General features: G+C 41.5%; 1 protein-coding gene across 2 annotated transcripts; it reads left to right on the forward strand.

The window, feature by feature from the left end:
- Positions 1–461: 461 nt before the first annotated feature.
- Positions 462–15,291, forward strand: DCTD (dCMP deaminase). 2 transcript variants are annotated; one of them, XM_083156794.1, is made up of 6 exons: positions 462–650; positions 2,874–2,985; positions 6,676–6,811; positions 12,799–12,915; positions 13,389–13,485; positions 14,728–15,278. In XM_083156794.1, the coding sequence occupies exons 1-6, from the start codon at positions 610–612 to the stop codon at positions 14,807–14,809; spliced, it is 585 nt and encodes a 194-aa protein (XP_083012920.1). In that variant the 5' UTR covers positions 462–609; the 3' UTR covers positions 14,810–15,278. The 2 variants fall into 2 exon arrangements, with proteins under 2 accessions (XP_083012920.1, XP_083012912.1); XM_083156786.1 differs by lacking the exon at positions 462–650 and adding an exon at positions 1,364–1,692 and having other exon boundaries at positions 14,728–15,291.
- Positions 15,292–15,887: the final 596 nt, after the last annotated feature.

Here is a 15,887-nt window from a genome sequence, read left to right on the forward strand (position 1 = left end):
TTTCCTAGTATAATTTTACTGGAAACTCTGGGTCCAGTCAAGATGCCACAAGTTGGCAAAGGTGCCACAACAGAGCCCATACACGCTGCTATGAGGGCGTGCTTTCCGTGCTGTACTAGCACGGATCACATTGCATTGCATTGCATGTGCATCCGTTGTGCATGCAATGCCGCCAATGCGATGCAATTTGATGAAACCTAAGTACAAAAAGCATGTGCTTGCACATACTTTTTGTACTTAAGTTTCATCACATTGCATTGCATGCACAACGGATGCACATGCAATGCAATGCAATGTGAGACCACTACAGGGGATGAGATGAGCACAAGGTGGTCGGATGCACGACAGTAATAGCACATCATGTCAGAGGCTGATCTGCAGCATTCATTCCCCGTCGACCCCGCCAGCGCTGAGTGGCGACTCGAGCGCAGTAGGGCACAAGCTAGCCACAATACACACTTTAGCAGCCGCTGGGCTGGCTGGGGGTGTGTAAAAGGGGAGGGGAGTGGCGCACACTGGCCAATCCGTGGCTCTGAATAGACCGGGATAAATCAGGAAGTGATAAGGTCCCGGCTCACATGTGAGATCATCGTGGAGATATTATTGATCATGAGCGGCCAGGTGACATCAGCAGCGGCTCCAGCCAGCGGGTAACTGCAGTCTCCGGGTAGCAGAAGTTGCGGGAGAGGGGCGGGATGTTATGTGGATGGTGCGTTAGTGGCTGTAACTAGTGATTCGCTTCCAGATGTGCCCCCCCTCCTATCCTGTATACACCCCCTCCCTAATTCTCTCCCGTGCTCTCCCATGCTAACCTTTCTTAACCGGAGGCACTAGGTTAAACTGATAAAAGCTTGACAAAAGCAAAAGATCAACATGGCAATGGTTGACACATGAGAAGGTTGACGTTTTTTTACAATTTTTATCACTTTTGGATTTTTTCATGCTTTATGATCCATGTGGACTACAGTTGGGAATGGTAAAGCCTGAAGTATGACAAACAAAGCGTTGTCCTAATTATTGTGGGGCCATGTCAACCGGTGTCAACATTGAGACAAAAAAAGTGAAACACCTGTTGCTTGTGTTGACCTTTTGTCAATATCGACTTTTTCTGTGTTGATCTTTTGTCGACCCTTTGAACCATACCCTTGACCATCTCTATTGCATATGAGCACTTTTATTAATAATAACTAGTCTTAAGGCCTGTCTGACGGATGGGTGACAGTTTATTCTTATGCAATTCTCACAATTTTTGTAAAGTTAAAATGTTTTTCATTTAATGGACCCTTATAGGCCTTTAATCCCTTCGGTGGTATGCTCATAAAATTCTTGGGCTGATCTGTCCACCATCCCCTCCTGTCGCTGATTCCACCTCCCTCCCTCCACCAATTGCCGATCCTTCAGACACCCTCCCCATCACTACCCGGTAAGGTTCGGCTGTCCAAAAACATGAATGCCCAAATGGCTGAGCACCCACACACCCAAGCGCTCCCGAACTACCCCACCTCAACTAGGGGAGGATTGGCTGTCCAAACACAGGAATGCACGAATGGCTGAGCACACGAACACTCGAGTGATCCCAAGCCCCCCCAACAAGGCCCCAAGCTTTTGCAATCGGCCACAAACAGCCGAAGCCGGCAGCAGCAACCCCATGGGAGCAGAGGCTGCTGCAAAAGGCAGCGACTGTACCATCTGGTGAGTATTTCTGGGGCAGGGAATACCTGCCCTGATAGGTTTGTCCTTCCCCAGGAAAAACCATGACTCAAGGGAATCCGTTTATTGTGTTGTAGTCACTGTGGTCGAGAGTGTGTGTGTGTGTGTGGGGTTGGGTACTTTTTTCCCGGGCCCTGGTTTGTTGGAGGGTCTCGCGTCCCCCTCCCCTGCTGCAGAGACTGGGCAGTGGGAGTAGAAAGCAGAGGCTGCCGCAGCAGCACAGCCTCTCTCCCCCGCTTGGCACACGCTGGTCAGTGCTGTGTACTGAGACAGGCGCACAACCCTGCAATTTTTTTTACAGGGTTGTGTCCACGCCCCTTTCCATTGACCATGACCCCTTTTTATACTGCGGGCCTGGTTGTATTCAGAAAGTCATAAGTTTTCCAACTACATATCACAATGCATGAAAACAGAAATAGCATGGACCCTTATAAAGGGTCATCCGATTAAACCCACCTTTGAACTTAGAGTGTCCTTTAAGATGATAAGGTAGCCTGCAAAGTTTAAAGCCGATTAGTTAATGCATTTGACAGTTCTCATGGAACATCCATACACACACACACTCAATTATACTTATGTAGATAAAGCTACAGGTTTTTTTTTTTGTGTATGGAGCTTTACCCAATTGATCCAACTGACCCTTTTATATAGAGTGATGACTCATGATCATCAATGGTTTATGGCCAATGTACTGTAGAATGTTTTGCATCAATGGGGGAGAACCAGATGGCTTTCCTCCATCAATGGCTCGGCATAACTGAAAAAAGTCGGTTCCCCCCCCTTCATTCCAAGGTGTCAGGATATGAACCACAGCTCCGCCTTTGCACCCGAGAAACCCCATCCCTAGGTTCTGATTGGCCCACGAGCCGCTCAGTCAAAGAAAATGGATGACCATCGATAGGTGAAACAATTGATGGTCATTCATTGCATAGCATGTGGCAATTAAGCGTTTGCACTATCATGCATGATTTTTACACAGAATTCTCACATGCATATATTATAAAATATATTAATTAGTGATATTTAGAATTACTCTGGGATGTAATGAATGGAATACAGTACCCTGCTAACTACTTGACATGATTATAAGTGACCAATATGAATATTTATATAGTTTACTATTGCTATTCTTAATGGTCTTTGCAATGCTTTTTACATTGTAGGCAACCAGTTGATGCAGTGTGCAAAAAACGGGAAGATTACTTAGAATGGTGTGAGTATTTTATGGCTGTCGCCTTTCTATCAGCTCAGAGGAGTAAAGATCCAAGTTCCCAAGTAAGTGCTATGTGCTATGTCCTTTCTTTTTTTTGCGGGGGGGGGGGGTAAATTCAGAATATTTGAAGGACTGATTGCAGCAGATAATTACCACAGTAACTCTAGTTTCTTATGGGGGCTTCAAAAGCTGTTTGGCCCTGGCAGATAATGCCATATAGAGATGGCTTTTGCTACTGTAGCCTAATGTATGTGCTGCATTTGACAAAAATGACCTGGAAGAGGTTTCTCCAGAACCTTCCCCAGTAACCGCTGCCACACATGTATGCTCCACAGGCTTCATATGTGCTGAATAGTTCTGGCTCCAGAAGAAGTGCAATATTCGCTTTTGCGATCATTTCACATCTTGCTGCTTTTGGATATTGGTAAAAATGCTCCTTAATATTTGTTCGAATTGTGGTTTCCCCCTGATGTCAATGTTAATAGCACTGTAGAATTTTAGTATGGAGGAGTTTTCATAGGGAAGTACTAACTTGGAGGCAGGTTTATTAAGCTCGGTGGAAAAGGGGGATTTGAGACTGCGCTAGCTAAATGATGTGCAACAGGTGTCTCTAAAATATTTAATTAAGATATTCACATATATTATCACATAAAAGTATATTAAGAAAAAATTACAATATAAAAGAAATGGTGGATACCACAAATAGATGAAGAGCAGGGATAGTCACCCACAGTCTGGTCGTGATATGTCCTGTGTCCGTTCCTATGACACCTCCAGGTAATTGTCCCGTGTAGAATGAGGTTGAAGGAATGCTGGGAAAGATGAGGTAATCGGACCAGGGAGCTCCTGATGTTGGGGGTGCTCAACCTGGTGGGCTGGATGTTGTTGCCACTTCAATATCCTTAGTTGGAAATGCAGATGTTCAAACCAGGGAGCTCCAGATGTTGGGGGGTGCTCTACCTGGTGGGCTTGATGTTGTTGCCACTTGGATCTCTTTGCAGAGGGGTGTCAGTCTCCTGACCAGGGAGCTCCTGATGGTATGCGGTGCTCTACCTGGTGGGCTTGGTGGTTTGCCAAGGGGATGATTCCTGGAGGTTGGTCCGGTTACAGGACAGTAAATGGAGAGTCTGTAGATTTAAGGGTGAACCTGCTCCCCTACACCTATAGTGGTGTAGGGGAGCAGGTTCACCCTTAAATCTAGGAGACTGACACCCCTCTGCAAAGAGATCCAAGTGGCAACAACATCAAGCCCACCAGGTAGAGCACCCCCCAACATCTGGAGCTCCCTGGTTTGAACATCTGCATTTCCAACTAAGGATATTGAAGTGGCAACAACATCCAGCCCACCAGGTTGAGCACCCCCAACATCAGGAGCTCCCTGGTCCGATTACCTCATCTTTCCCAGCATTCCTTCACCCTCATTCTACACGGGACAATTAACTGGAGGTGTCATAGGAACGGACACAGGACATATCACGACCAGACTGTGGGTGACTATCCCTGCTCTCCATCTATTTGTGGTATCCACCATTTCTTTTATATTGTAATTTTTTCTTAATGTACTTTTATGTGATAATATATGTGAATATCTTAATTAAATATTTTAGAGACACCTGTTGCACATCATTTAGCAAGCGCAGTCTCAAATCCCCCTTTTCCACTGTCTATATTTTTTTGGGCTAGACTTCCCAAACCTAGAGACTGCTGCTTAAGCAAAGCAGCTCTGCTCAGGCGCCCCTCGGGCCACTTCTTAGTGACCCTACCCCCTTTTTTTTTTTTTCTACTTATTAAGCTCGGTGAAGTGATAGTGTCTGGTTTTTATCACCGGCCAATCAGCTCCTAACTGAAGTTACAGGCTTGGTTTGAAAAAAGACAGGTAGGAGCTGATTGGCCAGTGATAAAAAAACAGACACTACCACTCGGTCTCTTATGTGGCATTGATAATTGTTTTGTTTTTTTAAACTGCTCATTCAAATTTCAAAACAGATTTGTGTAACACCTCACAAATGTGTCATTTTAATCTTTGGATACTTTACATTAGTGATGTGTAGTCACACTTAGCACAGAAAACCCTGATCTGCCATATGTGACCTGATCCAAACCAATTCCAAAGTACTGCCTGCTAGTCAGTATTCTAAATGCTTATTCTAAAGCCTCCTCCAATATGTTCTTCTGTTCTATATATAGAAGACTTTTATTTCTGAAACAAAATATATATTCTTATACTTCATTGGTATTCTCTGGTAGCAACAGAAAGGTGTTCATTGTAGCACATGAACCGAGTAAATGTGAGCTAGAGGAGGTATGAGGCTCTGGACTGGTCCAGCTATCCCTTATTACAATGTCACTGCTTGAACGGTACAAGCCATCAAAAATAACATAGCAAGTATTGTTAAATAGTCTTTACACCCACGTAGGGTTACCACCTCATCCTTTTAATTCCAGACACATATTAATTACACAGATTCTGTGGCAGTTTAAAACCAGGTGAAATGGAGTCTTGAAGTCAGCGAGCCACAGAACCTGTGTAATTAATATGTGTCCGGAATTAAAGGGATGAGGTGGTAACCCTACACCGACGCCACCCATTTTATTTGACCGTTTGAATCTTCGCCTGCGACATTGTTCTAAAAGTAGTAACTCCTATATTTGCCAGATAGCGGTGCAGCAGTGCTGCAGCGTGTAGCTGCTGGAAGGTGTATAGGTTACCACATGGGGTTCCTTGATGTAGTAAGCTGCTGTAGTGGTGTGGAGCTGGCTACCGGTTCATGTGTCCTGGGTTACAGCTAGGGCATTTCTTCTAATGTAAATTTAACAATTTAATATCCAGCAGTTCAACTTCTGATTCTGGAGAATAGGGACACTTTGGAGCTCATTCAATTTTGGATGTAAACCCATTTTTTTGCAGGCTTTTTTTTTTTTTTAATGCACAATGGTATAAAGTGAAGTAGAGTTGAACTAACCTGAGTTAAACTCTGTACTATTTACATACAGTTCATGCTATCGCCATTAGATTTGCACTATATAGCTACCATTTACCTTTAATTGTATTAAGTATATTTTAACCCTTTGCATCAACACTGCTGCATTATTATATTTCATTGTTCAAATCTGCTCATGTCAATTTTTCTTTAGCTCGGTAAGTGATGTAAAACAGGTTCCCTTTAGTATAAATTTGACTTTAAGAAAAAGAAAGCAGTAAGGAGGGGTTTCTAGCACTGCAATCTATTTCTCGGCCAAAAACTGGTTCACAGAAAAAGCTCTGTGGGTTTCTGCTTTGTTCTGTTGGTGGATGAAACCATTTGATTTTTCTATACCCAGTCTGCCAAAATAACACCCTTGATATCAACCCAAGTGATACGGCTTTGGGTTTGCATTGATTTGTGCATTCTTCCTTCTTGGTGGTGATGGTGTTTTCCAGTACATGCACCGACACTTTGTCTTATGAATGGTAGCACAATAGTAGGTAACTGCCCAAAGGGTTTTGCCTCTAAAGGGTTGGGAATGCTGGGACCTGTAGTGAGCTCAAGTGGAATACTGAAAAGAACACTAAAATATTTTATTAAAAATTGTGTGACTCTGCAAAACTATGCAGATTGAGTATTTTTGTTTATTGTACTTTTATGCTGTTTTAATGTAACAAAACAGAGGTCCCCCTGAGGTAGTGTGTGCATGACCTATGATGAACTTAAAACTCTTAGAAATGGTACATGCTTATAGTGAATTTCCTATAACCCAATTTCTGATTTCAGGTTGGAGCATGTATAGTAAATCCTGAAAATAAGATTGTTGGTATTGGGTACAATGGGATGCCGAATGGCTGTCATGATGATGTCCTTCCATGGGCGAGGACTGCAAAAGATAGACTTGACACAAAATATCCATATGGTATGTATGATTGTCTTCACCATTTATCGATTTTTCTATTGAGTCTCGGTTACCATACAAAATAATGGTGAGAACTGCACTTTACACTGACACCTGCTTAATAAAAAGATGTACTTGGTGCATCTGTTCTGGTTGGAGGTAAGTGGTAATCCCTTGTGGTTGGTAACCTCTATAATATGGATAACTGCGAGAGGTCCCCCTGATTTAGTGCCTGCCCCGGCTTGTCATTCCGAAGCTGTATGAGGGGGCTATTCAAGAAATATAAACCTCTTCCTTCTCTACTGTGAAAGTGCTAGGAATCTTCTAACTTCTCAGTGTGGGTATATGTAATCCTTTACTGGAGTGGCAATTTTTATACCCCCAATGGTGCCAGTGTAATGGGGGTGTGGATCAAAGTGTAGACAGTATCTAGATTGACAGTCAATATGTTAACACCAAAAAGTTTTTTTGTGGTGGTGGTGGGGGGGGGGATGTTGGTGTCAATGTCTATACCTGTTAATATGGCTCCCCAGTTAGTATAGTGCTTGACACACTTAACTGCTCCCAGTCATAGTCTACGTGGATTGTAAAGCATGAAAAAGTCAAAGGAGAAAATTGTTTGAAAAATTGGTGTCGGCAAGTCAAAACATGTGAAGGTCATGTTGACTTTTTTTGGTGTGTATCTTTTAACTGTTGACCTTTCAATCCATTTACTTGTGATTGACAAGAATCAATGACACTCCATCCCGTTCTACAAAGGGGTAATTCAATTTGCTTACTGCGTGGCTGCAGCTCCTGGGTTTATCGCCAGAGGCTATTAAATTAGCAACTGATTTTGTTATGTGGTAAGCCATGCAGTAACCAATGCGGGTTAAGTAAAGGTGACCACACACTAGAAATATCTGCGATCTTAAGATGTGCGCATAAATTAGCCTTCAAATCTTTTGTCTGTCCTGGTCAAAAGATTTCAGGCAAGTGCACATCTTTACCAAATATTTCTCTTAAGATCCCGTGTGCGTTCCGATGAATCTTTTGTTAAATCTTCTGATCTTTCATGCAGCATATAAGATCAGAAGATTTAGCAAAAGATACGCGGGAGCGCGCATCCGACCGATTTTGACTTTTTTTTCCAACCGATCATCGGTAAAAAACCGGCCAATCTGCAAAAAAATCGTTCTAGTGTGTGGGCACCTTATTACAGAGCTATGGATTAATCACTTGTGAGTCCTGTTTGCAATTCAGGATGGTGGGATCAGAAATCCCCGTTAAGTGCAGTCTGTGGGTTGTAACTGAATAGTCCCAGGTATAAAACCCAGGAGCTCCAAGCCTGCTGTAAGTACAGTACCAGGTTAATTGAATTCCACTAGAGTACAAAAGTCCCACCCATACACTATGGTGACTGATGCTTAGTGGTCAGATCTGAGATTAGCCGATCATTTTGTGGTGGTCCTTTGTACTGAGTAGGTGGAAGTAGTTTTGTTTTTGAGCCTCTTTTTTACAAGTAATGGCCTGAAGTATGCTAGTCAAAAGTTAAAGCCGTGGTGTGGACCAGCGAGTGTTTGCAGACAGTTTTACATATTTCACCAATAATAGGAGTGATGGCCTGTGTGTTCTCATTCTGTGCTGTCTGTCTTTATCTATTACATCATGATGGATTGCCTCTTGCATTTTACCTCTTCATTACAGGATTGCTAGCTCTATACAATCAGGAAAACACTAACTATATTTTCTGAGAGCTGGGATTGGAGGACACCGTTACCCTTTTTAAATAAGCCATTCTCATTTATTCTCCCTCCAAATTGCTGAAATAGAATTTGTGCTGTGGTAAGAATAAGCTTAGATGTGATATTCTAATATTTCACCTAGAACCCAGCTGTGGCAGCTGTGAATGTGCTATGTAGATTAAATGGGATTTTGCAACTTTCTAGCTTCAGTGTGTATATATATTTTTATTTCTGGCATGTCTTTATATATAAAATTGCGTTTGTCAGTAGGAATTGGTCACATAGGCTTCGTGAGCATAATGAAATGTCCGAAGCACAGCCTGGAGTATTGCAGTGCTTTTACTATATAAACAGATGATACCATGAGGCATTTGCAATTCTAAAAGCGATCGTTCATTAGAACTGCCGTAATACTGTTCAGGACTTTTTGTCCTATTATTAAAAAAAAAAAAAAAACTACCACTATGCTTCATGGGGTGTAAATCGTTAGGTTAATTGGCAGAAGATCGACACATGAGAAAAAAAATCAACATGAACAAAGGTCTACATGAGTTTCAGGTTTCTTTTTATTAAAAAAAATCCAATCCTCTTGAATGTAAATTGCCTAGTGGCAAGAGCTCTCAGGACAGGATGTACTAAAGATATTGGGCCAGATTCTCTAAGCTTCAAAAGTGATAAAATGGAGAGTGATAAACAGCCAGCCAATCAGCTCCTGCCTGACCTTTTTCAAACAGTCTGTGACATGGCAGGTAGGAGCTGATTGGCTGGCTGTTTATCATTCACCATTTTATCACTTTTGAAGCTTAGAGAATCTGGCCCTATCCTGGTTTGAAGGATTTTTTTTGTTTTATATTTATTTACAGTTTCTTATATACATATGCAGCATATTCCATTGCGCTTTACAACTGGAAACAACAATGATTAAACAAACTGGGTAGAAGCAAACTGACAAAGAGGTAGGAGGGCCTTGCCCGCAAGCTTACAATCTATAGGGATAAAAGGAGGGATACATAAGGATAGAATTCCATAGCCAGGCAGTCCCACCAGATTACAGGATAGTCCTGATGGAATGCAATTAGATATGAATGCTACTGGTGGTTGTATGGGTGTTCCTGAATAGGATAAGCTAGCCTGAAGATGTGAGTTTTCAGGGAACACTTGAAAGTTTAGAGGCTAGAGGAGTCTTAATGTGTGTGGAGGGGTATTCCGTATGGTGGATGTTGCCCGCCAAAAATCCTGCAAGTGGGAGTGAGTAATGTGTGGAAGAGACTCAGGTCTTGCGCAGAGCAGAGAGGTCGGTGGGGATATATTTTGAGATAAGTGAAGAGATCGAAGTCGGTGTAGTCAGAGTAATAGCCTTGAATGTAAGTACAAGTATTTTATGTTGAATGCGGTGATATACAGATGGATTGATGGACTGACAGAGCAGATCAGCCTTGCAGCTGCATTCAAAATGGATTGTAGTGGTGAGAGTCTTGTCTTAGGAATACCGGTAAGGAGGCTATTGCAATAATCAATACGTGATATGAGTGCATGGATTAGAGTTTGTGCAGTGCCTTGTGTAGGGTACGGATGAATTTGGGATTTGCTGTTTTTAAATTTGGAGACCGATTGAATGTGAGGAATGAAGGACAGTTCAGAGTGGAGGATGACCCCTAGCAGCGAGCTTGTGGAGTAGGATTGATGCGTTTTCAACAGTTCTAGAGATATCCGGTTGGTAACTTACTCTTGGATGATGGGAATATAATTAATTCTGTTTTGGAAATGTTGAGTTTGAGGTGGCGAGATGACATCCATGATGAAATGTCAAAGACATTCAGAGATACGGAGCAATACTGATGGTGACAATTCCGGGGAATTTGAGTATACAAATGATACTGAATTCCAAAAGAGTTGATTAGTTTCCCAAGAGAGGAGGTATAGATTGAGAAAAGCAGAGTACATAAGACTGAACCTTGTGGTACTCCAATGGAGAAAGGTAGAGAGAAGGAAGAGGTAGAATCAGAGAAGCAAACAGTCATTAGGTAGGAAGAGAACCAAGAAAGGGCTGTGGTGTTAAGACCTAGGGATTGTAGTGTTTGTATGAGAAGAAAGTGGTCAACCGTGTCAAAGACAGCAGAGAGATCTAGAAGGATAAGAATTGAGAAATGGCCTTTCGATTTACCAGTGGCCAGATCATTGACTACTTTAGTCAGTGCTGTCTCTGTGGCGTGTTGAGAGCGAAATCCTGACTGAAGTAGGTCCAATAAGTTGTAGGAGTTTAGTGTGTGTGTGTGTGAGGCAAGTGTAGGTAAGTATCAAGTAGCTTGGAGAGGCATGGGAACAGAGAGTGGATGGTCGTTAGACAGTCTGGATCAGAATTGTGTTTTTTTTTTTTTTTCGAATAGGAGTAATAAGTGCATGCTTGAACAAAGAAGCAAAGATACCAGTAGAGCGAGAGAGAGGTTACAGATTTTAGTTAAGCGGGCATACACATGTAGAGATCTGTGCTAAGCAATGTTGCTAAGCTATTTTGCTTAAGCAAAAAAAGGCAGGGTAGCGGATCAGAATGAGAGATTGCTATGGGCTTCTTTCTGCATCTGTGTTGTAGAGTGGTCCAATCGGATCCCTCCCAGCACCCCAGCGGCGGCTGTTTCCATAGGACTGAAAGCCTGAAGCACGGCCATAGCAAAAGACAGCTGTTCTCGTGAGAGCTGTTCTTTAAGATTCTAAGGGGCAGATTTATTAAGCTTGGAGAGGAGATAAACTGGAGATAAAGCAACAGCCAATCAACTCCCAACTGTCTTTTTCAAACACAGGCTGTGCTTTATCTCCTTTTCTCCGCTTTATCTCCTGTTTATCTCTTCTCCAAGCTTAATAAATCTGCCCCTAAGTACTTAATGAGGTGAGTGGTGGGAGGTACTGCAGAGACTCTACATCCTGCCCTCAATTCTTAAATGGCAGTGGTTCTCAAAACAGTCCTCAAGGCTCCCTAATGGTATACATGCTTGGCCACAGGTGACTTCATTAGTACCTCAGTCAGTTGGATGTAACCTCTGTACTTAGCCATGAATATACTTAAAACCTGAATGTTTAGGGTGCCTTGAGGACTGCCTGTGTTTGGGAGCCTCTAACAGTCAGGCATATTTCCGTAGAACATTCGATAAACTATCTGTCTCCAATTATTCTGTGATTTCTCCATTGCTGGCAAGATTAGAATTATAGCTTTGGTCTGGCTTCTCATTAGCCTGTTCCACAATTTATAATATATGGACATTTGAACAGTGACTGCCATTTAACACAATGGGGGAAATTTAGTAGGATGAAAGATTCAGAAAGTGAGCGATTTTGTAAAATCTCCAGTTTTATTTTTTTTTAAAGCGGCAATCATTTACACTGCAAATACAGTTTGAGTTTGAAGTGTAAATTATTACCACTTTAAAAAAAACTAGAGATTTCTTAAATCTCTCACTTTCTGAATCTCTCATTGTATTAAATTTTACCCCATATATTTAAATGCCTTTTTACATGGACAAACCATTCCTGCTTCATCTTCATACAGTACAGGACAAATATAATATTCCTCAAATTCTTGCAGTATATACAATCCTATACTCGTTCATAGTATTCTTGAAAGTGGTTTTGACCAGTAGATTTCTTAACTGCCTCTTGATTCGATTTGTTTAAAACTAGCCTCAGCGAATGAAGTTCTGATGATGGTATGGGTTTTGGTTGCGATACTACACCAGCTAGTTCTGTCTGTGTTCAAATTTGTGACTGAATGTAAGCTGCTTTGCTGCTGGTACAGTACACGAACAAGTAAAATTGTGATGCATCTAGTACAAGCCGGGGTGCTCATTACTTCCCTTCTGGTGGCTCTGTCCTAGGTGCTTAGCCTTTTACAATTCTTGATTCTCCATCTCAAAATTCCTGTCACCTCCCGTTAGGGGTCCGATTTGCCACACGCCATTATAACAAACTAATCCAGCATTTAATTGGCTGCAACATGTCAGCTGGCATCAGACTGCAGACTTTAAAGTAATCGTTGCTCAGTGGAAGGCAGTTCGTACAGCAGATTGGATTGTTACTGGTGTTTGTTCAGTACACTCTTTAGCTAAGCAGTGCTGTGTTTGAGGGAGCCATTCATCTCCTTTTTTTTTTTTTTTTTTTTTTTTTACCGTTTCTCTTTCTCTTTTTTTCCCCATGATGCATGAGGACACATATGTAGCTGATGTACAATGGAGTATAACACTATTATTATTATTATTATTATTATTATTATATATATATTTTTTTCCCTTTCAGTTTGTCATGCAGAGTTGAATGCCATAATGAACAAAAATTCTGCCGATGTTAAAGGCTGTGTCATGTATGTTGCTCTGTTTCCATGCAATGAGTGTGCGAAGTTAATCATCCAAGCAGGTAAGGACTTGTGTTAAGCCCCCTTTATTAGCAGAAAATGCATATTACAGCCAGGAATGAATGTAGTGGCTCTTCTGTACCTGGATCCGTTTGGTCTTCAGTTCAGTTCCTCCTTTTTTTGGAAGATTTCCTTAATTCCTGTGAGAACTGTTGCTACCATACATTATTAACCATTTAAATCATCAGAATGAAAACTACTGTATAGTACGACTTACAAAAGATACTCGCTTGCTCTTCATTTGAGTAGCTTCATGTAGCGGACTGCTCTGGAAACCTTTCATTATATAAGGATATGTTGGCATTTGGAATTATCCATTTAGAAAACGTGCAAGTCTTGTTTGGCTGCACTAATGAAAGCTGGATATCTGGCTACAGCACAGTTATGCCTTCAATTATTTTTTTACATGCACTGTGTTTCAGCCAATGCTATACTCATGCTGTTTTGGACATGATGCTACTCTTTCTGCTTTTAGGCATTAAAGAAGTGATATACATGTCCGATAAGTATCACGATTCCCCAGAAATGAAAGCTTCAAGGCACATGTTTGATCTAACTGGTATCAAATACACGTAAGGATAAACCATTTTTAAATATTTCTGGTTTAAACAGACTTATTTAGGAAATATACAAATGCTCAACTATTATTGCTATTTGTGTTAAAGTTTTTGCTTTTGTGGAGCAGAGGAAAGGGCAGGGCAGTGATTGGCTGACTGCAGGACCTGGTGACTTGCTGTGTTTGAAGTTGACTGCCATTTGTGCTGACGATTCCTGCTGATACATGAAGTGGTTTTAGCTGAAACAGTGGAGGTGTTCAGCATCTGGTTTCAGAAGAAGCATTGTATGAAGTAGTGCAGTATGTGCTAATGGATGCCAACAAAAATGCTAGGCCATATATGATTTTGGGACTGGACCACATGTTGCACTCTGGATGCCACAGTTTGGGCACCAGTGACAGTCACATTGGCATAATCACAAACGCACATGAATAACAATCTACTAAACTAGTTCTTGTGTAGTCTAAAACTTCCAAGATGAAAGAACATCTTTAAACGTTGAAGAATCCTATTTGGCTGACGTAGGGTGCTTTGAAGAACAAGTACAGCAGGAGTAATCAGGAGAAGTCTTTGGGAGGGATCCAGTTCATAGCAATGTGCCTCCTGACATCACTGCAACGTCCAGCTGTGCACGTTGCCATCTAAAGGTTTGCTAGGTTCCGCTCTCCTCTATGGGGTGCCAGAGAAAATTAGCAGGCGTTCTAGTCATAAAGTGCTTTTGCCTGACCCATCCGGATGCTTTTTTCAATTCAATCCAATGTATCCTCTGTGGACTTTTTGCCTCTAGTTAAGAGGGTCATGTCGCCTTTTTTTTGTTCCATTTTTACTGCACAAAGTAAAAAATATAGATTTGAGGTTACAAAAACTTTTTTTTAACTTTTATGCTTAAGTTTTTTTTTTTTTTTTTTATGTAACTAGAATGAAAGAACTAGAAGGGACATTTTGCACAAAGGAAAAAAAAACTTCAGCTATGAAACCAACTCCTGGAGCTCAGTTGTTAGAAATGTTTTCTTTTCCTTTTATAATTTATGATCTCCGTTAGCAGGGAAAAAAAACACACACATTCTCGGCAACCCCATGTGTCTTTTTGTTTCAGTGTATTCCTTCTAAGGATTCTCTCTGCATGGGGCACTATAATTGGCTACACTGGAGAGCGTGAAGCCTAGGCAATGTGTCGTCCCCCCCTCTCATATCAATCTTGCAAAAGCAAACTAGTTTGGACATATAACTAACCTATATATATTTTTATATTTTTAGGAAATTTGTTCCCAAGAGGAGAAATATAGTCATTGACTTTGATTCGATCAATAACAGCAGACAGAGTCCAGCACCTTTGTGAAGACTTGGAAGTATTTCTAGTTACTGTCATATGATCCATCCTGACTTCGCAGCTTCTTGCTGGTGTAAGGATGTAGAGTCAGATGTTCTATATACCTACATAAATTGTCCCTGCTGCTTTTGTGTCTGTTACATTTACTGTAAATGCAGCCGCAATACACCAAATGGGGCAACATGGGTTTTGTATACATATGATGATGGCTTATAAGGACTTCCAAGCTGTTATTGAGTGGTTGTATTTATTAGGCTAAGATTTAAATCTGTCTTGTATCTAAAGGTTTCTTTTCCTGTAATATATTCCAATTTTTTTTTATTCTTTTTAAAATCTTTTTGTTTTTAGATTTAATTTTTTAGTCTTGTTCAGTATAGCTATCTCCTTGGATAAATACATGTCAAATGTTTGAGCTGGTAGATTTCACTCGTATAGATTATTTGTAATTAGTTTTTATTAAAAAATTGAATTATAAACTTGTCATGTCTGGGTTTGTTACTCTTAAACCCCTCCCGCCTCTGTAATACTCGGTCACACAGCTAGTAAAATTTGAAAGTCACTTGTCCATTGCATCCATTTAACCCGGAGCAAGGCAAAATTAAGGGGTGTATTCAATCTGGGGTCACGGCTGTCGAGCTTGCTCGACAGCCGTGACCCTGTCCCTGAATTTGCAGACGAGGTTCAATGTCCCACCTGCAGCGGGGCAAGAAGGGGGCGTGGTTGCTAAATGCTGCCGAAAGCTCAACACTTCCCTTCCCGGCTTGTAAAGTCGGGCTCGTTCTGCCGAGCACCCCTGTTTAATGCTGTTGAAGACAGCATTGAATAGGGCCCAGCGGCCACCTCCCCCGTCTGGGGGATGGTCGCCGGTGATTGAATACCCCCTTTAATCTCCTTCACAACAGTTGTCATTGTTGCATAATGCAGAGGAGATGCTGTTTCCCCCTAAAAGGTACACTTCCTGTAGCAATCTCCTAATTAATGTTTTGCATTGATTATACCTAAAGTTCAAATACATTTGAAGAAAGGCATATGATCCATTTGAAGACCTACATTTTCTGTCCCTTAACCAATGTTACAGTAAAGAAAC

Source organism: Crinia signifera, chromosome 1, assembly GCF_055691185.1.
Source record: "Crinia signifera chromosome 1, ASM5569118v1, whole genome shotgun sequence".
NCBI lineage: Eukaryota > Metazoa > Chordata > Amphibia > Anura > Myobatrachidae > Crinia > Crinia signifera.